A 27,604-nucleotide genomic window follows, 5' to 3' on the forward strand; every position below is an offset into this window, starting at 1 on the left:
GCAGCAAACAAATGGGCTTCCTACCTCTATGAGCTTTCTGAAGGGGGATAGTTTTGATTTCAGTCTTTTCAATGAATATGTACTTCCTCTTAAAGGCATTCATCATTGTCATTATCTAGTAGTAAAAATAGAAAAGCAGTGCATAAATTGTACAGCTGCTGGTTGAGAAGGTTTGAAATTAAATTGTGGTTGATTTTATTCCTGACACATTTGCATGAATCAAATTACAGAACTGTAGTAGGTATCGCTGTGGTTTAACATACATATTTTTTTTAAGAATAATACAACACAAATAATGTGCAATAAGTTAAAATAATTACTTTCTGAACAAAATATAAATAATATAGCACATATGATTTCCATAGATGTATTGAATTCAAAAGCTACCTAATCATTTTGACAAGAACTAACCAGATAAACACCTATTTACATTGTAAATCTGCATTTAATACATAATACATTAGCTAAGGCATACCTAGCGATGAATGAGAAACACACACAAAAGTAATATTTATCCTTATATCAAAGCCAATATTATCAATTAGTTGCTTAATTAGGCCTTAGTTGCTCAGTTAGGGATTGGCATGGATAAAGGTGAATTATTAGGACAAAAATAAGAGCATGGGTTAGAATAAGGATGACAACTATGCTTTATCTTTTGCAATAAGGGGGATCAATTTGTATATAGGGCTTAGGTACTCGATAACTTGTATTAACTAATTGATCCTCCCCGTAACTCTATGAAATATCTAAAATTATTATCCTCATTTTATAGATGAAGAAACTGAAGAAATATTAAGTAAAATAACTTGACAGAGTTGACACAGCTAGTATCGGTTGAGCAAGGATTTGCACCCAAGCCAAGTAGATTTAACCTCTGAGCTGTTAACCCCTATACTGTACCACCTTTCATGCAGTGGTTTCAAGGGTACTATGTTGAGCATAGCAAGGGTGAATTTGGGTAAAACATGGTAGAATACTGAGGACTGGCGTGGCCAGTTCATAGGAAAAATGTCCTGAGTTCTAATTCTCACTGAATCTATGCCAGTTCAAAAAGATTCCATAAAAGGAAGCAAGCAACTTCCATGTGCTTGTTGGCATTATCCTTAGTGAAATTAGTCACACAGAAAAAGAAAAATATTGTATGTTATTGCTTATATGTGGAAGCTAAAAAACAAAACAAACGAATGTAACAAAACAGAAGCAAACTCACAGATACAGAGAACAAACTAGTGAGTGGTTACCAGTGAGGAGAGGGAAGGGGGACAGGATAGGGGTAGGGGATTAAAGGGTACAAACTACTAGATATAAATAAGCTACAAGGATATATTGTACAGTACAGGAAATATAGCCAGTATTTTATAATAACTTGAAATATATTCTATAAAAATATTGAATCACTATGTTATACATCTGAAACTATTATAATATTGTAAATCAACTATACTTCAGCAAGAGAAAAAGGGAGGGAGGGAGGGAGAAAGGGAGAAAGGAGGGAAGGAAATAAAGAAGGAGAAAAGGAAGGCAGGAAGAGGAAAAGAAAGGGAAGAAAAGAAAGAAGTCAGACATGCATCATTTCAGTTGTCTCATCTAAACTGATGATATTAAAGATTCTAAACTGATGATATTAAAGATGCTCTGGTTGAGGTGGATAAAATGTTTTGTGTCTTTAGTAGCCAGGGTGAGTGACAAGAAGTGTAGACAAATGGAGAAAACTCACAGATGTTGACAGGACAGTTGGGCCCAATGTAGAGCTTAGATAAGATCAAGAAGTAAAGGCAGCCTTTGTTCAACCTCAGCAGCACTGGGGAGAGCTTGTTGTAGCTGAAAAAGCCAAAGATCATAAAGCAAAAGTCGTTCAGTCTTCTTTGACTGGTTCAGCTTTTATGCAGGACCTTTGAGACCTAAAAGGAATTATTAGGACAAGGCAATAATGTAAGGAGTGAGGGAGGATTCATTCATTCAAACATCTTTATTAAGTACTTCCTATACACCAGGCATTGCTCTAAGTGCTTAAAAAGCAGTAAACAAAACCGATGGACTCCGCCCTCATACAGCTTTTGTTAAAGCAGAGGGAGACAGAATATAAGCAAACAAATGGTGGACCGTCATAAAGACTACCATTCATTCTGAGCGAGATAGGTTTTTGAGAAGATGAGTGATGTGATCGGATTTATGCTTTAAAAAGATCACACTGGCTGCCCCACTGAGAGTAGAACTGTAGGGGATCAAGGGTAAAAACAAGGAGGACAGTTGAAGAACGGATGCCAGTGGCTTGGGCTAGGGTGGTAAGGAGAGATTTTCAGATTTGGGAAATGTTTTCAGAGAGAAGATAGAAGATTTATTTCTGTGTTCACCAGAAACTTGAGCATGGGTGTATAAAAGCCCATTCTCAGCAGATTTGGGGCTCAGGAGAATTTAGGTGTCCTGTGAACTTGGTAGAAAGATCACTTGAGAAATGTAAGATTTCTTTCTTCTCATTGATAACTTTGCCTTCGGTACTCCACTCTTGCTGTGAAGCACGGGCAAAAGTGCTGGCAATGGAGATCTTATCACTCTGGTCAAAATCTTTCTCCTTTGGAATCTATTTCATCACATTTAAGCACAAATTTAATAATGTCAGTCACTTGAATGAAGACAAAACTAATGCCGTGAGCAAGCTGACTGGTTTTCTATTCTGGTATTAGGAAAGTTAGATAATAGAAGGAGGTACTGTATATACAAATCTGAACAAAATATCTGAAGGTAAATAAAATAATTAATGTTTCTGTGTAAATTGTAATACAGGGCCATGCTAGATAAAGGGTTAGATTTTTCACCAGTTTAATACTATTCAAACAAAAGAATATTGTAATTATTCTAAATTAAATAATCATGGAGCATATAAAGTATCAAGGCAAAATTTGTTTACAAATGCTTTTTGAATTCTACTTAAACTTTATAATCGAATAGTTTGGTGCATGGAAAAATATGACTTTTATTAATATGTTACCACATTGTAAGAACTGATATTTTGGACTATAACATTTGGAATAATGTAATCATTTCATGATTTCTCTGAGAAAAATCAAGTTTTTCTTTTTTTTTTCCTTTTTAAATTTTAATTTAATTTTTATTTTATATTAGAGTATAGTTGATTTATAATGTTGTGTTAGTTTCAGGTATACAGCAAAGTGATTCAGTTATACATATACATATATCCATTCTTTTTCAGGTTCTGTTCCCACACAGGTTATTAGAGAATATTGAGTAGAGTTCCCTATGCTATACCATAGGTCCTTGTTGATTACCTATTTTATATATAGTAGCATGTATATGTTCATCCCAAACTCCTAATTTATCCCTCCCCCCCACCTTTCCTCTTTGGTAATTGTGAAAGTCTGTGCCTCAAAGCGGGTGAGTCTGTTTCTGTTTTGTAAATAAGGTCATTTGTATCATTTTTTTAGTTTCCACATATAAGCGATATCATATATTTGTCTTTTCTCTGTCTGACTTACTTCACTTAGTGTGATAATCTCTAGGTCCATCCATGTTGCTGCAAATGGCATTATTTTGTTCTTTTTTATGGCTGAGTAATATCCCATTGTATATATGTACCACATCTTCTTTATCTGTTCCTCTCTCGATGGACATTTAGGTTGCTTCCACGTTTTAGCTATTTAAATAGTGCTGCAATAAACATTGGGGTGCATGTATCTTTTCAGATTTTGGTTTTCTCCAGATATATGCCCTGGAGTGGGATTGCTAGATCATATGGTAGTACTATTTTTAGTTTTTCAAGGAGCCTTCATACTGTTCTCCATAGTGCTTGTAACAATTTACATTCCCAACAACAGTGTAAGAGGGTTCCCTTTTCTCCACACCTTCTCCAGCATTTATTGCTTCTAGATTTTTGATGACGGCTATTCTGACTGGTGTGAGGTGATACCTCATTGTAGTTTTGATTTGCATTTCTCTAATAATTAGTGATGTTGAGCATCTTTTCATGTGCTTTTTCTCCATCTGTATGTCTTCTTTGGAGAAATGTCTATTTGGATCTTCTGCCCATTTTTTTGATTGGGTTGTTTGTTTGTTTGTTTTTATATTGAGCTGCATGAGCTGTTTGTATATTTTGGAGATTAATCCCTTGTCAGTCGCTTCGTTTGCAAGTATTTTCTCCCATTCTGTGGATTGTCTTTTCGTTTTGTTTATGGTTTCCTTTGCTGTGCAAAAGCTTTTAAGTTTAATTAGGTCCCATTTGTTACAATTTGTTAGTTTTCATTACTCTAGGAGGTGGATCCAAAAAGATATTGCTGCAATTTACACCAAAGAGTGTTCTGCATATGTTTTCCTCTAAGAATTTTGTAGTATCTAGTCTTATGTTTAGGTCTTTAATGCATTTTGAGTTTATTTTTGTGTATGATGTTGGACAATGTTTAAGCTTTTCAACTAGCACATTTATTCAGCTATAAATATATTTGCTTTTTTCAGTTGCTTTTATGATTTGGGATTTATTTGATTTGATATTTATTTTATTTGCTTGATTGATTTGCTGTTTATATTTGTGAAGTACTTTACAAATATTAATCTATTTGCTATAATTGAAATCATATTTAAATCATTAATATAGTACCTCAATTTTCACTTCTCTTATAGTGAAGATATTATAGATATTTACTGCATTATAATTCATATTTATATGTACTTTGATAGTTTCCCTTTATGTTTTCCACATGTCTCTCTTTTATAGGAAATTATTCATTCTTTTCTCCCAGCCATTATTTTATCAGGCCCATCAGTTGTCCTACTTTGATCCCCATGCTGCAGTTTACTCCCATCTTTGCTAAAATGTACTTTAAGGACTCACTCAGCTTCCTTCCATTCTCCTAGCAAGACTATTTTGATAATTCGTATCCTATAAATTCTGGAAGTCAGAAACTTCCATGTTAAAACTTACAATTCATGATGCTGGTTGAAATTTTGTGGTTGCAATTAAGTTTGTGGAGGTTTTCCTTTTATTCATGAACTATTCAAGCTGTTCTTTGACCAATTATGATGTCATTTTTTTTGATCTGTGATATATAATTACTGATTGGTTACTTATGTAAGGACAGTGCATCATCCTATGGAGAATGTTTCCACCAAAGTATATAGTTGTATTTAGGAAATAATTTTGACGTGTGGCCATAAACAATGCAGGGGAAAAAAAATCGAAAGGACACCTTACCATAGAGCCACTAAATATAACTTTAAAAAAATTTCTTTAGAAGCTCAGAAAAAATTAATTAATAGGTACTTTAATGCCTTTTGATTGAACACCGTTCCCAATTTGATATGTCATTAATGTAGTGCCTGGTAACTAGATGAGGCATAAAGTGGATAAGAATTAGATTTATATAGGATGTTGCCTTCATCTGTCAGATAAAGACAAATTCCAGAGAGTGAAAATGAACTGGAGTTTGAGTCTTTGGTGCTCCAATTTCTCTTTCTCAGGTTTGAGATAGATCTACTCCCCAATGGCTGCTGTCACAACAGCTACTAATGGGTTTCTCTCATCCTTTTTTTCTCAGAAATGAAAGTTGTGTGCTCCTCTGTTAGCCAAGTTACAAAGGGTCTCAAGGCATTTTTGTTAACTAAAACTGCCTAAAGCTATTATTTCCGCCTTCTTAAAATGTGAAAGCAATCATGCAGGATTTTATAACTCTTAAAACACATATACGTGCATTTAAGTGTATGTGTATCCATTTAACTGCAGAGCTACATTTATTAAGATGGTGATACTGAGTCAGCCACAGCAAAAGATACAATTTTTACCGTTTGCAGTGGTTTGCAAATGAGCCACGTACTCCTTTTGACTTTTTCCCTCTGGTGACCAACATCCATCATACATATAACCACTAGGAAGAAAAAAATATCTTGTTTGTGTTGTTCACCACTATATCTCCAACTCCTAGGACGGTACCTACCACAAATAGGCACTCAGTGGACATCTGTTGAATGAATGGATGACAGTCTGGTAAATCCAGGTATGAAGTCTGCGATTGAAGAGGACAGAACAATGCTAATCTAGTAGTTCCAAGAATAAAAACTGATTTTTTTAATTTAAAAAAAGAAACAAAATTAGTCTCTTTTACATTATATCCAAACTCATTGAATTAAATCATCCATATGTATGAATTCTAACAAACTAAGCATATATACCAGCATGGAGAAATTTGCTCTAGGTTTGTACACACTGAATTTTAAACCAATCATTTATGAAAGTGTGTGGCAAGAAACCCACAAATAATTAAAATATTAGTAATATTTTTCCCAATCACTTGGCTTGCATTATATGGTTATGGCAAAAAATAGGCTAGAGTGGTTGGCAAGGCACTGGATTTGAACATGAAAGTCTTAAATTTAGACACCGAATCTGACTCTTAGTTGTGTCCTGGGCAAGCCACATAAAATTTCTGTGTCTCAGTGTTTTTAACTTTGAAATTAGATCAATGATAATACCTGTCCCAGCCTACTCAGCAGTAATATTGTGAAGATAAAGTGAAATCATGTAGGATTATCTAGAAAAATTCTTGTAAAAAATGTATAATTATATAAATTTCCAGTTTTGCAAAACCCATATTACTTCACCATATATCCAAAGTCTTAAAAATTATTGTAAATTAAATTTCCATGTAAATAATCCTGCAAACAAATTGCCTTTAAGAATGTGGTGAGGGCTTCCCTGGTGGCACAGTGGTTAAGAATCTGCCTGCCAATGTAGGGGACATGGGTTTGAGCCCTGGTCTGGGAAGATCCCACATGCTGCGGAGCAACTAAGCCCGTGTGCCACAACTACTGACCCTGCGCTCTAGAGCCCGCGAGCCACAACTACTGAGCTCACATGCCACAACTACTGAAGCCTGCGTGCCTAGAGCCCGTGCTCCACAACAAGAGAAGCCACTGCAACGAGAAGCCCGTGCGCAGCAACAAAGACCCAACACAGCCAAAAATAAATAAATAAAATAAATATTTTTTTAAAAATGTGGTGAAACATAAAATTGCATACTTAAATGTAAAAAAAAACTTTAAGTAAAATGTTAATAATAGCATAAAATATACAAAAAGTTATTTCCAGATTTGGCAAGTAGCCTAAAGGTTAAAAAGAAAAAGTTTAAAGTTAAAAAAAAAAGTAAAAGAAGAGAATGCACATAGGCTAAAAAACATTTGCTTTTGACAAAAACTTTGGTTAGAGAATCTTACTTACTTTCAATCATATTTACTATATTTCCAAAGCTAAGTATTACTTATTCAGGGGTAAAATTTTTCATTCTTCTATTAATTTTAGGTGCCAAATGAATAGCTCATTTTTTAATATTACTCTTGAGGATGCAGGCTCTAAATTGTTCCATGTTTCCATGTTCCATGGCTTTTACCAAGAATAGGATGCTATTTTTTAGTTTGTTGTTGTCATTATTGTTTTATGTGGAGTTTTATTTTTCATTGAAATATGTTGAATTCATTTTTTTCCTAATTCTATGTCAGTAATTTAGAATCCTTTGTTCTGAGTTCAGAACCATGACTTAAACTATTTAAAAGCATTGAAGCTCTAAGTGAAGGATACTTTAATCAATAGTGGTTTTTTTTCCCTTGGAATTATGAGACTTATTTTTGTTATTTATTTTGTTGTTTTTCTTTTGCCATTTAAAAAAGCTGATCTGTATCAATTTTCTTGCTTAAAATGGTAGTCATGAGCATGTTGATACTTCAGTAACATTCAGTTGAATCTTATGAATTGGCATTATGTGGGTCAGAATGTTCAAACATTGGCAATTGCATATAGTTCAATCTAATACAATGACTTTTACCCGTCTGCTTGTTTCTGAATCCTAATGCATGTAATTAAACAGTCAAGGAAAAAATCAAGAACTATGTATTGTAAATAACTTTAATTAATGGATACCAACTACTACAAATTCCCAAATTGAGTCTTCCAAACCTGAGGCAAAAGGATGTTCTCACCATTAGGGAAATCTCTGGGGTTTCCAAAAAGATAAAGAAAGAAGGAAGAGTATTAAGATCCCTATCCTAACAAAACATGTTGTTAACATGTTTTGTTTTGTCGTTTGTTAGTTTTCTTAAATTTGTGCGTTTAGGTTCAGAACAATTACATGAAACAGTGGTTTTGCTTTTCTATCCCAAATGTAAAATGCTGTGATAGAAAGCATGTTCTCCCAGTGTCAACAGCGTTAATCATTTATAAAATGGGCAAAATATTACCAAATATGTTTCCTTTATTTTCCAAAATAGTGTACTGTCATTTGTATTAATTTGTACAGACTTAATTACATTCAGTTGTGTATAGTAGTTATCTGTAAACTTGCTTGATGACACGTGCTAGGTTTTCTATTCTTTATCAGAATAATAAGATGCTCATGATTGTATATTTAAATAGGATAAAATAGTATAAAGTGAAAAGAAGAAAGAAAAGCATCGTGTCCACATTTTTCAATCCCATTCCTCAGTGGTAATCAGTTTTTCAGGTCTCCCTGGATTACTGTATTGCCGTAGAATTTTTCTTCATAAAATCTATCTGCCCCTCCTTTGCTCAGTTACACAAGACTTAAAGGCATGTCCTGGTTCTAAAATATTTGGAAACATAGAATACCATATATCTAATTTTGAATGATGAGAAAAGCATTTGCTTCTACACAATTCTCCTTTGCTATGCGCAAGAGCCGATTTTTCTATCAAGATTTTTTTTTGTAAAAGATTTTGACAGTGTGCACAACATAATGCAAAATGTACCTATCACAGAAGGATTTATGAAATCATTTTTCGTTTAGTTGGTGCTGATGGCTAGGATTGTTGTCTTTGTGGAACAGTTGGAACAGTGAAGTGCAGGTTTTGCAGGTTTCTTTTTGTTCTCATTGGTGCTCTGTGACATCTGGGGAACTAGGCATAATTCTAAATGAAGGACTTTGTCTGTTGTTAGGTATCTGAGGTACTGTGAGGTAACCATGGAGAAACTTGGCCAGGAAATACAGATGGACTGTTATTCCACTATTTACTCTAACAGCTAAATAACCAGTAAAAGTAAAATAGAATAAACAGGGAGATGCCTGAAGCACGCACAACATTTGTTCAGGCCTGAATGCATGCCTGCAACAGTTCAAGAACAATGTAACAAACCTTAAAGGTTCAGTGGTTCCATTCAAATTGATTTTCATAAGCAAGTTAAGATTCAGAGCTTCAACTCAACTTTTCACTTCAAATTAACACATATGTATTGAGCCTCGAATACTGTGTTTAACTCTCTAAAAGAGAAATAGAAGATGTGATCCCTGTGCTCTGGTAATTTGTAACATTAATTGAATACACATGTCAGAGTTACACAAACAAGTTAGAAAGTAATAAAAGTAAGAGAGACATAATATAGACAAAATACACAGTATAAGGCATGAGTGTAACTGAATTTGTGAAGAGGAGCAAGCAGTGTAGAAAGCAGAAACTGAGAATAATTTTGTAGAAGATAAAGCCTTTGAAATATTCATGCTTTGACTATAAGTGGCATTTGGCTACTACTGATTTATTATGTGCCAGGACCCATTCTAATTTCTTTACTTGTGGTAGCTTGTATGGTCACCACAGCAACCCTATTAGGAAAGCACTGTTATTATACCCATATTCAGAACTATCCAAGCTAGAGATGATGGTTTGGATCAGAGTGGCAGGGGGGTTAAGTCCTGAATACATTCTCAAGGTAGAGCCCATAGGATTTGGTGGCCAGTTGCATGTGGGTTGGTAGAGAGAGGATTCAAGGATAACACTAAGAATTTTGGCATGAACAACTGGGACAATGGAGCTGCCATTAACTGTATCATGCGGAAAACGGCAGGAGTATCAGGTTAGGGTGCAAGGTTGAGTGTAAGTTTAGTTTTGATGTGTTAAGTCTAAGATGTTTATTACACATCCATGTGGATATCAAGAGACATATTGGATATACTGGATATATATAAGTCAAAGTTCAGGAGATCATCTCAATTAGAGATATAAATTTTGGAATCATTCTTTAGTTCTTCCTCCACACTTGCTCGCAAAATATGGGTTTTTCTGATGTTCCTTTCCCAGCCCTCTTTCCTCTAACCCCGCCTCTGTGGACAATCTCAGCCACTCCCACAATCTAAATATCACCTTGATACAACTGGATCTTATTGGTGGAGTTGGAAAACGGGATAGGCAAGATGTCAAGATGGTTCTGTAGATTCACTAATAGTGTCCAATAGTGGGCATCAGCAGATGTAGGGAATCAGCCATTGAATGATCGACTCGGCTAAAAGCTACAGCAAAGTGCTTGTGAGCTAACAGAAAAAGGAGGACTTTGTCTTTCCGACTCACTATCGTATCCCCAGTACCTAGACTGTATCTGGCACATGGTAGGTTTTCAACAGATATTTGTTGCGTTAATGAATGAAGACAGAGCTATAGCTCTCAGAGAAATGGAGAGAAACCTGAGGCCTAGCGGAACTTGGTAGGGCTACAGAGACCAGGGCTGTGTGGCGAAGGCTATGCTTAACAGTACTGAAGGGTGCAGAGGTGGGAGAAGATGTGATGAAGAAGCTTTTAGTGAACCAAATAGAAATTTTCTTCAAGAAGTAAATATGTATAACTGATTCACTTTGTTATATAGCAGAAACTAACACACCACTGTAAAGCAATTATACTCCAATAAAGATGTAAAAAAAAAAAAGAAGTAAATATGGTTTAAAAAAAATGTGAATTATAGGTGTTTAAAGCCATCTGCTCCCATGAGTCATTTTGGGACATAAAAGCTGAAGAATCACTAGAAAGCAATTTTACAGTTTTTAAATGAAATTCAGTATACTTCAAGCCAGAATATAATTGAAATATGGAAGTCAGTTTTGGGGGAAAATACACTTAGACAATTTCATATTATCTTATATTTTAGCTTATTTTGTTATATATCTGAAACTATATTGTTTCAATTTTAAGATAGCTTTTCTTATGGAAACACTTTTACTAAGTGAACACTTGCAAAATTTGAAGTAAATATTTTATAAATAATTTCTAAATATTTTGTTACAAACTTTAAAATAGAAGACAGAATTTCAGATTAAAGTTTGTATACACATCATATGATCGACCTATTATTTCAAATCTTACCTCAGTAAGAGTTTTAAACTTAGGAACCTGTGTTTGAGCTTGCTTCTTGGTATAAAACAGGACTAAGGCTACCTATAAGTTATAGATTACAGAGAAGGCACAATAGCAATATGCTATTTTAAATAGCACTTTTAGAAACAGAAATCATATAGGCACTTTCCAGAATAATTATAAAATAATTATACTTGCAATAAGTAAGTAATAAGTAAGAAAAGACATTATAAATTCACTAAGTTCTTGTTTAAGTTTATTTTCATCAGAAGTGATTAATAATACATTCAATTTATCAGATATCACTGTCTCCTACTTCAGCCCCGTTCACTTTCTACAGTATCTAGTTTGACATTCATATAAATAGATTTACCATTTAGGTGGGTAAAGGCATGCTCTATAGTGGAACATTCTAACAGCAAGGGAGTAGTTGTTGCTTTACATTAAAAGGAAGAAAAACTGAGCAGCAGAAATATGCCCCTTATGATAGAGAACAGAGCCTAGTTAAGAGTTACTTGAGACCTTTATCTCAGCCTGATTAGTTGGCAAACAGGTGCCTTGTTTGGTTCCCTAGATCAATTGTCTGTAGTCTTAGTTTCTCTTTTTTAGCTCATTAAAGACACTTACTACATAATACTTGAATCAACAAAGTACTTACAGGTTCAAATTGTTTGTGTTATGAATACCCTTAAAAAACTGATTCTTTTCTTAAAGGGAAACCCACATTTCTAAATATTATTTATCTCAAAGCTGAGGCCTATATTACTATGACTGTGTTATCAATGAGCTCTTCTTTAAACAACAGGCTTTTCACCTCTAAATGTGAGTTAAAGCAGTATAGTTCATAGTCTTCTGTTTTCCCTTATTGTACATATTTGGACTTCATCTTTCAGTTGCGAAAGTTGCTTCACTATCAAAATTTTCTCAATTAAAAGTGTATAGGGCTTCCCTGGTGGCTCAGTGGTTGAGAGTCCGCCTGCCGATGCAGGGGACACGGGTTCGTGCCCGGGTCTGGGAGGATCCCACATGCCACGGAACGGCTGGGCCCGTGATCCATGGCCACTGAGCCTGCGCGTCCGGAGCCTGTGCTCCGCAACGGGAGAGGCCACAACAGTGAGAGGCCCGCGTACCGCAAAAAAAAAAAAAAAAAAAAAAAAAAAAAAAGTGTATAACTAAGGGTAACTTATTTGATTCTGTGAACCAGAGTGGAAAGGATGCTATTTTGAAATATCAAGGACTTAAATTATATAGACTTATGTATGCGTGCCTTCCAGAAATTGAAATTTCCATTTCCAGGAAGAGTGACTGACAAATAAACATCTCACAGAATTGAAATGGGGAGTAGGGAGGTCATTTCATAGGTGCATGTCAACATCAGGAAGGAAGTTGACTAAAAAGTGTGTGCTTCCTCATTTTGCAATTATATTTTCAGGTAAGGTAAGGAACTATTTCAGGGAGAGAAATGGAAATAATATACTCTGTAGTGATCCTAGGGATTTTTCTATCACCATAGCAACTACAGTGACTATGGTTTCATTTTCAGAGGGTCAGAAACTGTAAAGATCACTTATTTCTAGACAAACTAAAATAGTAAAAAGCTATAAAAGATCTCATCTCTGACTTTAAACTATGGAAACTGCTACAGAATTTTCTTTGGTGCATATACCATTTTTCTGTGTGCAGTGCCTCAGGGACAAGAGTATGCGTAGGGACTTTAAAAAGGATTTCCTGGACTCCAGCCAATTTTGACAGCATTCTCTGAGAATGCACCAAGGAGCTATTATCTCGGTATCCAGGGAGTATGACATCTCCTACCCCAGTTCTTGCTTTTTGCTTTTCTCATTTAAGATAGAAAGTTTTCTTGCCTTTACAACATGCTGCCCAGAATTGCTAAAACTGTTCATAACTTGATTCTAAGCAATTCCATCACTCTCCAGAGAACTGGGAACTCTCCAGAGATTTGGATTAAAATCAGGAAGCTTTGCAAACTCAAATCATCAGAGAGAGACTATATATTCTCTCACACACACCCCGCATGAAAGCCATGAATGGATTACTTTTAGACCAGTGGGGAAGATCCTCGTTCTCTTCTCTTGAATTTTACCCCTTTAGGAAATTACAGCTATTCATTTTAAGTGTTTGGGCTCCCAACACACGGACAAATGGGGCTGGTTGCCCCAGTGTGAATTTCAATAATCAGCATGTCAGTCAGCTGGATGCTTGGTATCAAGTGGAGCACTTGTCAGAGTTCTGGAATTTTGCCCTTGGGCTGGCAGCCACGTTAACATGGAGTCCGTGACTCACACCAACAGGACTTGAGCCAGTGCAAGCACTGGCAAAGGTCATTTTGTCAGGCTGTCCAGGTCAGCAGAGTTAACAGAAGCAGAAAAGAAGTCATGTTGGTGCACCTGATCTAATCCAGCTAGTGGGGTAGCCCTAAATATTCCACCCAAGACTCTAGTCTCAGAGCCACCAGGAGATGGTAATGAAATTTTGCCAGGTGGATAAAAGAAAGAACGAATATAAGAGGTTTGCTTGAGTGAAGGCACTTCTAGGACATAGATAACATATACAAGATCCATTCTGTCTTTTAAAAATTTTTGTTATATTCTCAGTTTTGTTTTTATTAGTAGTAAACTTTTCCTCCATAAAGAAGTGTCTTATGTCAAATAAAGCAAACCATAGTGTAGTACTAAGCTATTTTCAATTTTGTAGTGAAAGAGGTTGACAATGGAAGACAGTCTTCTCTGTCCAGATTTACATTTCCATACTTTCAATATGCTGAGATTGCTCTTGATAAGATCACCAGTCACCTCCTAAATATCCACAGTTGACTTTTTACTCCTGTTCCTAGATGCATTTGACTTCTGGGTGGCTCCCTCCCTCCCTCCTTCCTGATATTCGTTCTCCCTTTAGTTTTAAAATATTTTACTCTTCTGGTTCTTCTCCAAGGTCTGATGAGATCTACTCTTCAGACATATTCATCTCCAACCTCGACCTCTGCTTTCCACAAAGGGTCGTCGTTAGGCAAATTTTCTTCTCACGCTTTCACTCTAACAAAAGTTTCTGAGCAATTTGACCATCTCTCCTGTAATGAAACAACACCTACTACATTCCACTGACTAGCAATTCTGTAACACTGGCAGAAGACAATTTTAACCTGCATTTCTCCAGATAAGGAATCTCACAGGATATTTCTGTGTTGGCATGCCTTCCTTTCTCTCACATGGTAATACTTGTTAGATACGTATTCTGACCACAGAGTTAAATTGAGTTGCTTAACAAAAAAATAGTGAAACCTTCTAATCGCAAGGTGTTCATGGACTTGAAGACAACACCTTGGAATTTTATAAACAATCTCTCTCTCTCTCTCTCTCTGAAATTCACTCACATCACCCATAACCATTGTGTCTAGCTGATTTGAAGACCTGGGAACACAGCTGCTTTCCTCAGGGAAATGGGAGCTGCTTTCCTCCCATTGTAAGCATTGACTTTTGCTCCTTACAACCGACATTATCTGTATCCTCACAAGATTCTATAGATTAATCTTCCCCCAAGACAAGTCCTCATGCACCACAGTCATAAAGTCTTAGAATGAGGCAGGAAAGCTCCCTAAGATCTACCCATGACTTCTCTCCTGCTGCCCAATGGAGTTTGCTTCAGAGCCAGCCTTCTGGGAAGCTGCAGGCTTAGCAACAGGCACCCCCTATCTAGCCTAGTCTCCATCTCACACATGGTTGAACCACCCCAATTTTGCCTGCAAGTCAGCAAATATGTTCATTTTATTGATACCTGTTAAGTTTTTATATTTATACAGTTCACCCTTGAACAACATGGGTTTGAACTTCATGGATCCACTTACATGTGGATATTTTTCCGCAGTAAATACTACAGTGCTATACAATCCATGGTTGGGTGGATCCGTGGATGCGGAGGAACCACAGATGTGGAGGGCCAACTGTAAATTATACACAGATTAACCCTCATTTTGTTCAAGGGTCAACTGTATTTATTTATCCTGACAGGAAGCATGTGATCTCTGGGTCAGAGAACATCTCACTAATTACTCAAATCCCCATGAGACGTGCAGTGAGGGCCAGATGTACAAGAGAGAAACCCCAACATTATAAACATTAGAGCTTATATAAAGGATTTGGCACATCTGATAGAGACAGACAGACAGACATGGAGGGACTTGGGTGGGTGAGGGGAGAGAGAGGCGGGAAGAGAGAGACAAACAGAGAGAGACCTTTGCTCTGGAATGTAAACACATCCTCTCCAGAGAGAGGGGAAGGTCTAGGTCTGTTATCCTCAGAATGTAAGTTGGAATGTAAGCAAAGGGATCCAAGAAAGATAAGCTTCTAAGTCTCCCTGGAAAAATGCACTAATCTAAACACCAAGGTATGTTTGGAAGTATTTATGGATAATATATCAATTTGTTTCAAAATAATCCAGTTGAGGAGGTGAATGGGTGGAAATATAATGAAACAAAATTGTCCATGGTTTCATAAGTGTTGGCACTGGATAATGGGCTCATGGGGGCTGTTTGTACTATTTTCCTTTTTTCCTTTTCTGCTTTTGTATATATTTGAAATTACTACACATGCACACACACACGTCATGGTTCCCCACTGTCTACTGAATTACATGCAGTATTTTAAAGCACATTATTAATCATCTCCAGCCTCTGTTTTCTGACCCATCTTCCCTGATCCTGTACATTTCTGAAATGTCAGTCGTATACGGCTACTCATGTTCCCTGTCATTGCATGTGTATTACCTACTAAGTATGATGTCCTTTCCACTTCAACTACTCAGCTGTGTCTACCCCAAATTGCACTTCCTTTATGAGCCCTTTCCTTGGCTTGTGACCATATATGATATATGATTCATTCCTTTTCTGAACTTTGAGAAAAGATTTGGTACCACTTAGACCACTCATCAAATAATTTCTCATCATTTAACTGGGACTTCTAAACTATAATTGTTTCCTTCAGTTTCCAGACCACATCCTCCCTTACTACCTCAATGAGATCAATTTAAAACTTCTTCAAAACAAATAAAACTGTGCTTCACCTACCTTTACTTTCTCTGTATTGGTCCTTGTACAGGAAAGAGCTCAATAAATGTTTACTCAATTGACTTGTCTTTGACAATGCAGATGAGCAAAATAACCAAATTCACATTTGTAAGACTAGACAAATATGTAAGTTTTTAGCATTTTTTGAACATTAATATTTTAAAAGATTTTTATTACTTAATGGCATTGTGTATTTTCCCCTTAAATATAATCTAGACTTTAAAATTATGGAGTTAAATTTTTAGATACTTTCACTTATTCAACACAAATGCACTGGGTACCTACCATGTGCCAGGCACAGGTTTGACCTCTGGAAACCCAATATAGAGCAAGACAGGTAACATCCCTGCACTCATAGGATCTAGTCTAGTGATGTAGAGAAACCAGTAGTTGTATAATTTCATGTTAGTCATAAGTGCCATGAAGAAAAATGAACAATACAGGGAATACAGAGCAGTTGGCGCTGCTACTTAAAATGGAACAGTAGATAAGGCTCTTCTGAGATGAGAAAGAAGTGAGGAAAACAGCCATATAAGTGTCTTGGAGGGAAAGAGTATTTTTGGCAGAGAGGACAGCAAATGCAGAATAAGGAAAAAATAAGATGATAATGTCAGGCGGTGTACAGCCAAGCTAGGTAGAGATTTGTAGGCCATGATAAAGACTATGGATTGGGAATTCCCTGGCGGTCCAGTGGTTAGGACTTGTCGCTTCCACTGCTGGGCGCGGGTTCAATCCCTAGTTGGGGAACTAAGATCCCACGAGTCGGGCATCTGGGCCAAAAAAAAAAAAAAAGACTATGGGTTTGATGAGGAGCCGTTGGAGGGTTTTGAGAAGAGAATTAATATGATTTGATTTATGTTTTATAAGAATTTCTTTGGCTGTTGTGTGGAGAATTGACTGGGAGAGGGGCAAGACTGGAAGCAGGAGGATCATTTAGGTAGCTATTGTGATAATCTAGGTGAGATATAAGGATAACTTATATCATCAGAGCAATAGCAAGGGAGATAATGAGAAGTGGTCAAATTCTGGACATGTTCTAGAAGTAGAGCCAACAAGATTGTCCAATAATTTGAATACTGGAGATTAAAAAAGAAAGACCAAGGATGATTCCAAGGTTGTCAGCCTGAATAACTATCAATTGATATGTCATTTACCAAAGGAGAGAAAACCATGGGAAGAGAAGGATACGGGGTTGCAGTTCAGAATGTGGTTATGCTAAGGTTGAGATGCTCATGAGACATCCAAGTGTCAAGAAAGTACCTAGATTTGTGAGTCTGGATTTCAGAGTTGAGGTCAGGGCTGGAGATGTAAGTTTGAGAGTCATTGTCATATAGAGATTATTTACAGTCATGGGACCAAATAAGAGGTAATATAGATAGACAAGGAAAGGTGTCAGAACTGAGCTAGAGCACTCCAATATTAAGAGATTAGTAAGATGGGAAGGATTCTGTAAAGCAGACTGAGAAGCAGTGGACAAGAAGGTGGAGGAAAAACCAGAAAAATTCAGGTTACAGAAGTCAAATGAAGGTAGAGTTTTAAGATGGAGGGAGTGAGTGATCACCTGTATCAAGATGAGGACTGTGAATTATCCATTGAAGTTGGGCATGTTGAAATCACTGGGGTTCAAGGCTAATGACTTTTAAAAGTCAATAGATTGGTGTGAGATGATATCTCATGGTAGTTTTGATTTGCATTTCTCTAATGATTAATGATGTTGAGCATTCTTTCATGTGTTTGTTGGCAGTCTGTATATCTTCTTTGGAGAAATGTCTATTTAGGTCTTCTGCCCATTTTTGGATTGGGTTGTTTATTTTTTTGTTATTGAGCTGCATGAGCTGCTTGTAAATTTTGGAGATTAATCCAGTCAGAATGGCCATCATCAAAAAATCTAGAAACAATAAATTCTGGGGAGGGTGTGGAGAAAAGGGAACACTCTTGCACTGCTGGTGGGTATGTGATTTGGTTCAGCCACTATGGAGAACAGTATGGAGGTTCCTTAAAAAACTACAAATAGAAACTACCATATGACCCAGCAATCCCACTACTGGGCATATACCCTGAGAAAACCAAAATTCAAAAAGAGTCATGTACCAAAATGTTCATTGCAGCTCTATTTACAATAGCCCAGAGATGGAAACAACCTAAGTGCCCATCATCGGATGAATGGATAAAGAAGATGTGGCACATATATATATAATGGAATATTACTCAGCCATAAAAAGAAACGAAATTGAGCTATTTGTAATGAGGTGGATAGACCTAGAGTCTGTCATACAGAGTGAAGTAAGTCAGAAAGAAAAAGACAAATACCGTATGCTAACACATATGTATGGAATTTAAGAAAAGAAAATGTCATGAAGAACCTAGGGGTAAGACAGGAATAAAGACACAGACCTACTGGAGAACGGACTTGAGGATATGGGGAGGGGGAAGGGTGAGCTGTGACAGGGCGAGAGAGAGTCATGGACATATACACACTAACAAACGTAAGGTAGATAGCTAGTGGGAAGCAGCTGCATGACACAGGGATATCGGCTCGGTGCTTTGTGACCGCCTGGAGGGGTGGGATAGGGAGGGTGGGAGGGGGGGGAGATGCAAGAGGGAAGAGATATGGGAACATATGTATATGTATAACTGATTCACTTTGTTATAAAGCAGAAACTAACACACCATTGTAAAGCAATTATACCCCAATAAAGATGTTTAAAAAAAAAAGTCCATATTAAAAATGCGAGGCCATTAGTTACTTTGGGGGTTGATAAATTTCCTTTCGTCTCTTTCCATAGACAGCTGAATCATTTTTGACTTGCTTTAAAATTTCAATATTACAGAATATAAAAGACAGCCTGCAGCAAATCTCAGGTCGGATTGACGTTATTCACAATAAGAAGGCAGCAGCATTGCAAAGTGCCACACCGGTGGAAAAGGCGAGGCTACAGGAAGCTCTCTCACAGCTCGATTTCCAATGGGAAAGAGTTAACAAAATGTGCAAGGACCGACAAGGGTAGGTACCACTTTCCTTTTACTAAATGATTATACCTGTCTCCCAGGACTTCTAGAGTTCATTTCAGTGTTCTCCATGGAAAAAAAGAGAGGTAGGGAGGAAGAGAGGGAGAAGTATCACTTTCACTGGAAAAAGGTAAGTGGAGTAAGAAAAAATAATGATGAACAGTTCAGACTAATGAGCTGAATTCAACAAATTTTTCTGTACTGAAGTTAGTATTACGTTGGAGCACTATAATATCCTCTAAAATTTCAAGTAATGTCAAAACCCATCTGGTCATTTAATTGAGGTGGTTTAAATAATTGTACAATATAAATTGTATACCTTTGGTCAAATCTGTATCCTATAGATTTATAACCATTTGATATACTTAGATTAATATATTGGAAATATAAGCTGGCAACACAAAGTTGATTTTCGTGTGTTGTTTCTGTTTTGAAGGTGATCCTTTACATTTGGAAGTCCCCTCACTTTTTTGCTACAAGGAATTTGTTGATTTAAAATAATTAATTTTTAGTGCTTCCCTTAATTAAAATATCCAACTGTTGACCAGATTTTTAAAAGTCACATACATTTCTTAGCCTCATACTACAAGAAGATATTGTTTTATCTTCCAATTTTAGGTTAAAAGGAATAAAGTTGTAATGGCTTAAAACAATTGGTTTCAAAGATTTGTTCAAGACCATCTTCTTCATTATTCTCAGAGGAAATCAAATCATTTTTAATAATTACAAAGAACCTCCTTAATATCTCTCAGATCTGTCCATTTCTTGCCATCTTTACTTCTATTTTTGTTCTTCATTTACTGCATTAGATTCCTAAATCAATACTTCTAGCAGAAATCTCAGTTGTCTCCAGTGATCATCCCCACTTTGTTCCCCATTATCTTTCATCCAGAATTGTTTTTCTGAAGTGTAAGAAAACTTACATTCCCTTTAGAATAAAGTGCAAATTTATTAATTGGGGATATAAGGCTTTCACATGACCCCTGCTCCTCTGGTCAGCCTCACTGTTTATCAATTCCTGCCTGCCCTACAACCCCTCCAAATTCTGCTCTATCACTATTAAATTGATTTAAAGATTCACAAATGTTTTCTGCCCTCTCTGGCCTACCTGCCCTTCAAGTCTCATATGAGATGTTATTTCCTTCTTAAAATCCTAAAAATATTAGTTGATCATAGAAAGTTAGATATTAGTTTAACATTAATGGAATATATCAACATACTATTTATGTATTTGCAGATGTCACCAGACTTGGTGGCTACTCTGTAGAGGACCTGCTCCAAAGTGACCTATTCCTAGAATTTACTACATAGCAGTCGATTTTATTGATTGATTTTTTCCTTTTATGCCTCCTGCGCAAGCACCTGAGAGACAAAAGCTGTGTTTTATTTTGTGTGGTATGCTCAGGATTAAGGTAGTCTTGAGCACGAAGTGGATGTTCAGTGTGTATGGACTGAAGCCTCCTGCAAGAAGCCTGAGAATATGTTTCCCTGGATGGTCCAGTAGTTCTATCTCAACTTACTGGAAAACAGTGGGCCCTAGGGTATCCAAAGCCATTCTTGATAAAGGGAAAGAAACTCAGCAACCCTATGTATATGCTGCAAAACACAAACTCATATTGCCATCATGGTACATCTCTCAGTAGCCCACATTGAGTCAAAATGAGCTTTTACAAGTTGCTCCAATGAGGTCAATTTCATCACTGTCTTTTGGGGTGCTCATTCCACTTTGGAGATGTTTTTGTCTTTGTTGTCTTCTCTCAGTGTTTTCTTCCAGCCATCCAAGGCCACCAACACTATCCCTTAAGAACCTTGCAGGGTTCTTGGGTAGCCAGTGGTTACTGTGCTTCTATAGACACCTCCCATTCTTGCACGAAAGCAGAGGTGAAACTTTCTGCTTTCTGAGACTTCTCCCCCACTTTATGTCATCTTTGGTCTGTGAGCTGGGTATTCCCTTATGACAGTCATACAACTCTTTCCCTTTCAGTTCACCTTCAACCATAGTCTTTAAAAGAAGCAGAAGACTAATGCCATTCCACAGAGGGAGTAAGCTGAATTCTCACCCCACATCTGGGTGAGGTCTTTCCTGAATTCTCACCCCATGTCTGGGTGGGGTCTTTCCTATGTCTGGCAAGAGATAGTGTGTCACTAACGCCAGTAGACCCACTCTTTTCTTATCCAGATTCTGCAAAAGTATCCTAATTTTTCTCTAACTGGGTTCCTCTAGGAATTGGTCAGGAGCTGCTAAATTTCCTGTGACTTTTAGTCTAGTCACAAGTAAAACTGTTTTAAGTTATTGCTTGTGAGCACAGACACTAGAGTTCAACTTGTTTTGGAATCCTGGCTTTCCTGCTGACTGGATTTATGTCCTTGAACAAGTTCCCTAACCTTTATGCTCCACAATTCCCTTATCTATAAAATGGGATAAAAATATTTTCTAAGTCATAGAGTTGTTATGAGGATTAAATGACACAATGTATGTAGAGTGCTTAGCAGACTGCTTATACATGATAATGACTCGATCAAGCTTGGCAATTTTGAAGATAAAAATAATGGTCTTCTGGCTCTTATAGTCTTCATGCCTGCTAATTCTTTCTTATATGCTTTCACATTTTCCTGAGCACCATGGAGAGTTGATTTAAATTCAGTCCCTGATTTGAAGAACCTCCCAGTCCTAGAGAGAAAATGGACAAACAGCCAATAAATTACAGGTTGACAGATGTGAGCGATGTGAGAGGGTGAGAACAAGATCCTTGGGGAGTGGAATAGGAGCATCTTACTCAGAGTCAGGAATAAAGCAAGTTCAGTGGACTGTTCAAGGTTCTGAGTTACAACTAACAGAAAGTAACTCCAGTTACCTTAGGTAGGATAATATAATTGGAAGGATATCAGGTAACTCATGGAATCAATGGAAAGGCCTGCGAGTCAGGTTTAAATATGGGCAGAAATTGTCAAGGAAGACCAGGATATGCACCCAGAAACACACCCAGCATCAAGCTATAAGATGAATCTGAATTATAAACTTCTGTCACTGCCGTGGTCCACTGGTCCACAAGAGGTACCATTGCCACTGGATATTGGTTGCTACTATCCTGCCAAAAAGTATCAAAATTATTATTTCTTTTTGTGTCACTAATTTTAGAATTAAGGTTTCTGACAGAATTATTTGGTAAAGCAGGAGATGGATATTTTTTTCTCTGAAAGGCCAGTTAGTAAATATTTTAGTGTTTGCAGGTCCTATGATCTCTGTTGTAACTACTCAACTCTGCTGTTGCAGGGTGAAAGAAACCATAGACAATATACAAATGAATGGGGATGGCTTGTTCTAATAAAACTTTATTTATAAAGACAGGTGGTAGGCCAGATTTTGCTGGTGGGCCATAAATTGCCAACTCCTGTAATAAGGCATACTTCAGTCATATAAGTAGGTTCTAACTGCCAGGGGTTAGGGAAAATAAATAGCTGGAATTTGGGATCCATTGCGGCGATAGTCAGGAATTTATCTCCCACCAAGCCCATACAATGGTAGATTTTTGAATCCTTAGAGAGACTAGAAGCTATAGATTCTTTTTTTTAAATTGAAGTATAGTTGATTTACAATGTTGTGTTAGTTTCTCGTGTACAGCAAAGTGATTCAGTTATGCATATATATACATATTCTTTTCCGTTATTTTTTTTTTACAGGATATCTAACATAGTTCCTTGTGCCATAGAGTAGGACCTTGTTGTTTATCTATTTTATATGTAGTAGTTTGTATCTGCTAATCCCAAACTCCTAATTTATCCTTCCCCCACCCCCTTTCCCCTTTAGTATCCATAAGTTTGTTTTCTATATCTGTGAGTCTGTTTTGTAAGTAAGTTCATTTGTGTCATATTTTAGATTCCACATATAAGTGATATCATATGATATTTGTCCTCCTCTGACTTACTTCACTTAGTATGATAATCTCTGGGTCCATCCATGTTGGTGCAAATGGCATTTTCATTATTTTTTTATGGCTGAGTAGTATTCCATTGTATGTATATACCACATCATCTGTTCATCTGTCGATGGACATTTTGGTTGCTTCCATATCTTGGTTATTGTAAATAGTGCTGCTGTGAGCATTTGGGTGCATGTATCTTTTTGGATTAGAGTGTTCTCTGGATATATGCCCTGGGGGTGGGATTGCTGGAACATATGGTAATTCTATTTTTGGTTTTATAAGGAACCTCCATACTGTTTTCCATAGTGGCTGCACCAGTTTACATTCCCACAGTGTAGGAGGGTTCCCTTTGCTCCACACCCTCTCCAGGTTTTGTCATTTGTAGACTTTTTGATGATGGCCGTTCTGACTGGTGTGAGGTGATACCTCACTGTAGTTTTGATTTGCATTTTTCTCATGAATAGAAGCTGTACATTTTTAAATACCCTCATGTTGGGTTCTCAACAAAAAACTACTGATTTTTTTTTTTTAAGTAAGTCAACTTGAGGTTAAAACAAAATACCTTTGAGCCAGTAAGAAGGTATTAGTATATTTTCACATATGATCCAGGTATGATAGTATATTAGTCAGCTATTACCGTAATATGGCGATACAAATCACCCCAAAAACTCGATGGCTTAAAACAAGCCTTTATTCTCATGCTTATGGATCTTTAGGTTGTCTGTGTTTTGGCTGACTTAGGCTGAGTGTGGCTGGGCAGCTGTTTCAAGTTATGGTTAACTGGGCTAGGCTCTAGGATGTGTGCTGGGTTAAGGTCTGTTACATATATATTTATTCTGGGCTTAAGATGAAGGATCAGTGGCACAGTCTGCTCATGACGGGTCACCAGAGCATGAACCAAGCCTAATCTCCTAAGAGCACTTATGACCTGTGATCATATTAAGCCACTCACATGCCATTGGCCAAAGCAAGCCTGACATGAGTAGAATGGGGAAGTAGTCTCTTCCTACAGTGGAAGGGAAAGAAGAATGAATATTTGCTGAATAATAATCTAAACTATTATAGATAGTTAATAACACAGGACTTTTTTACAGCTAGAAAATACCTTAGTAATTTTATCCTGCTTCATTATTTTATACGGGAGACTAAATCACAAAGATGTTAAGTGACTTGCCAAACACATGCTACGTGACACATCTGCATATTTCTATTTCACCAAAATATTTAGCTCTAATAGATCTACAGAGTTTACTCACAAATAAGTTACAGATATGAGAAAATGCATTAGTCTCTTGGCATGCCTAAGGCATAGTTGCTGAGACCATCCTTAATCAACAGATTTATGAACGTCATAATGGCAGAACTCACCTCTATTAAATGTCATAAAGTAAAACAGACATTACCGTCTAAGTCAAGGCAAGTAGAGGATTAAAATCCAGATTGACTGTGACTGCTCACTCATTATCTAGGAGACCAGCTTCCACACGTTGTCTTCCAGCAAATAGAATTTCAACATGTGCCTCAGTAAACTTACAAATCCTCGAAGTATTAAAAGTGGCTCCTTTCCATGGAAACACAGATGGTGAACACAGTAGATATTAAATCCATGAATCCTATGTGGGCATATACATATCCATGTATATGGATAGATATCCGTATATATAAATGCAAGATAAATATTTAACTTTATGAGAAATTAACATTGTTGCTAAATGCTATTTTCATCTATTTCTTGGTGGATTGCTCACTGTTTATAAAAGATACCTACAGGAAACACATGAAAATAAAGAATTAACATAATATCTACCTAGTATTAGAGAAACAATGTGCTTTCCTTCTTCCAACAAGCATTTAAGGAGGACCTTTCAAGTGCCAGATACTTTGTTGTCTTTCCTTTCTTTCTGTTACCACCTTTCCTATCCCTCAAACCATTAATAAATTTGCCCCATTTTCAGGAAATTATTCCTCAAGTCTTAGAGAATAGCACAAATCAAATACGATTTAAAAAGTGAAAGCAGTTTCTAGACTACAAATTGCTCTGTAGCCATAAGATGGCATTATTGTGTAACAACAAGATTCTGGTCTGACAGTGTGAGGGCATTTAAAAAATCAAATTCTATTACCAATGATAGTTCATAAAATAAGAAATAGGAAAACCATGTTGCATAAAAGAAGCCAGGCACAAAAGGATATATGTTGTATGATTCCATTTATATAAAACTCCAAAACAGGCATATCAGGGGTTAAAGGTCAGATATGGTGACCTTTGTGGGGAATAGAAATTAACAAGGGCAGGAGCAAGTCCTGGTGTTCTGAGTAACGTTTTATTCATCTGGATGCTAGTTGCATTGGTACATTTCCCTTAAGAAAATGTATGGAACTGTGCACTTGTGATTTGTGTACTTTTCTGTGTGTATGCTGTACTTGAATGAAATTTACACTTAAAATTAAAAAAATCATAACTACGTACATTTTTAAGTACAAGAAGGCCCCGATCTCAGAATTTAAAAAAAAAAATATGTAGTTTTAAGAAAAGCATGTTACATTGTTCTATTTTTAGCCTTTCACCCTGGACTTCCAAACACTTTATAATAAGCCAGTACAGACTCTAGGATAAGTTTGTGAGCACCACCACTCTAGAGAAAGCTTTCCTGAATTTCCCACCATCATGCTGGGACCACAGTGCCACATGTCAACAGGATGCTGGGAATGGGAGAGCTGGAAACCGCTTCCCCAGGGATTTCTTATTTGTTTGGCTCCCTTAGCGCCAAGCCCACAGTATTAATGCGCTTACAGACTCTTGCTGCTGTGAGACAATGAAAGAAATGAAACGAGAGAAAACAGGAATAGAAACCAAAGAAATCTGACTTGAAGAGAGAGTGCCTTAATCATCTCTGTATTCAGATTCTGGGGGACAAGCATGTAATTCTGCAAGCCCACTCAAAATGCAACTTTCTCATAAGCGTTTGCTATCTCAGTTGTAATTTTTCTACTGGAGCATTCAATAAATATTTTTCTCTTATGTCAAGGTGAGGGAAATAACCACACACTACCCATAGAGGAGAGGAATAATATATTAATCCTTATGGCATCACCATACAATTTTATCCTCTAAAGTGGAAGCTAGAGGAACAGATGTATAATCTGGGAGCTTTTCCAGAATTGTTTGTTCCTAAATGAGACATTCAGCTATAGCAGCATTAGCAGCCTCTTCTGTTTGTCACAATGCCATATGTATTTGGGAAGATACATGAGAAGCACACACAGGATCCTGACAACTCAGGAAAGATTAACACTGCAGTCTTAGAATTAGTCTCTACTAAATGTAAAGATTTTTATGCCAGATTGGATCTTTGTTTCCCCTCCCAGGTATATGTATAAGTGCCAATACATAATTCTACTGTTGTTTTTTGAACTTGGTAGAATTAAGAAGTAAGAAGTAAAAAAAAAATACCCTGAATATGGGAAATTTTTTTACATCTCATTTCAGAATCATTGTTGTACTGACCAAGGGAAAGTATTCTCATGCATTCATTCATGGGGACACTGCAGAGGAAGATGTGTTAAATTGAGGAAGAAGTGACATTTTCTCTTTATGTCCCACTTTTTCATGCTGCTGAGACCATGGTGTATGGGGAAGGCTTCTGATTTGGTTCTCAAAATCAAGATATGGGGGCTTCCCTGGTGGCGCAGTGGTTGAGAGTCCGCCTGCCGATGCAGGGGACGCGGGTTCGTGCCCCGGGCAGGGAAGATCCTACATGCCCCAGAGCGGCTGGGCCTGTGGGCCGTGGCTGCTGGGCCTGCGCGTCCGGAGCCTGTGCTCTGCAACGGGAGAGGCCACAACAGTGAGAGGCCCGCGTACCGCAAAAAAAAAAAAAAAAAATCAAGATATGTTTTTGAAAATAATTATTTATTAAATAATTGATTCGATAGAATTCATTTTTAGAACTTAGTTATCTCTGTAAAGAAAATAATACACTTTTATCTCCACAGATCTATCAGGAAACATACATAGACACACCCATACACTCCCCAATTCACCTAAACATTGGAAATATTTAAAAGTTTATTGTTAACCTTCAAGTGTTCCCCAGGTAAGCATCTTGTTCACTATCTGCTCCCCTACATTTGTCTACATTGATTGGTCAGTTTTATTTTATTCGTTACTGGATATCAGAAACCATATCAATTTTCCTTCCTTGTACAATGTCCAGTACAGCACATTTGGTTAATAAATACTATTTGATGATGATGATGATGATGAAAACTATAATTTGACAGTGCTGATGTATCATATATGCCAAAAATAAATCATCAAAACTTTAGGAAAGGCGAATCTTTTACCAACCTGTCATTTGCTATAATCTCCTTTCACCAAGCTTAGCCTCTACACTACCTTCTCTGCCCTGTTTCCTCTTGTGTGTTTCAATTTAGGGATCACCCCCTCCTGCACACTGCC

General features: G+C 36.8%; 1 protein-coding gene across 2 annotated transcripts in view; it reads left to right on the forward strand.

Annotated features, from left to right (window-relative positions):
• DMD (dystrophin) overlaps positions 1-27,604 on the forward strand; it is a 2,128,065-nt gene that overhangs the window by 898,429 nt on the left and 1,202,032 nt on the right. For both annotated transcript variants that reach the window (XM_067723245.1, XM_067723244.1), the window contains exon 43: positions 19,045-19,217. In XM_067723245.1, the coding sequence (XP_067579346.1) occupies positions 19,045-19,217 (173 nt within the window). The remainder of the gene's footprint in view (positions 1-19,044; positions 19,218-27,604) is intronic.

Source organism: Pseudorca crassidens, chromosome X, assembly GCF_039906515.1.
Source record: "Pseudorca crassidens isolate mPseCra1 chromosome X, mPseCra1.hap1, whole genome shotgun sequence".
NCBI lineage: Eukaryota > Metazoa > Chordata > Mammalia > Artiodactyla > Delphinidae > Pseudorca > Pseudorca crassidens.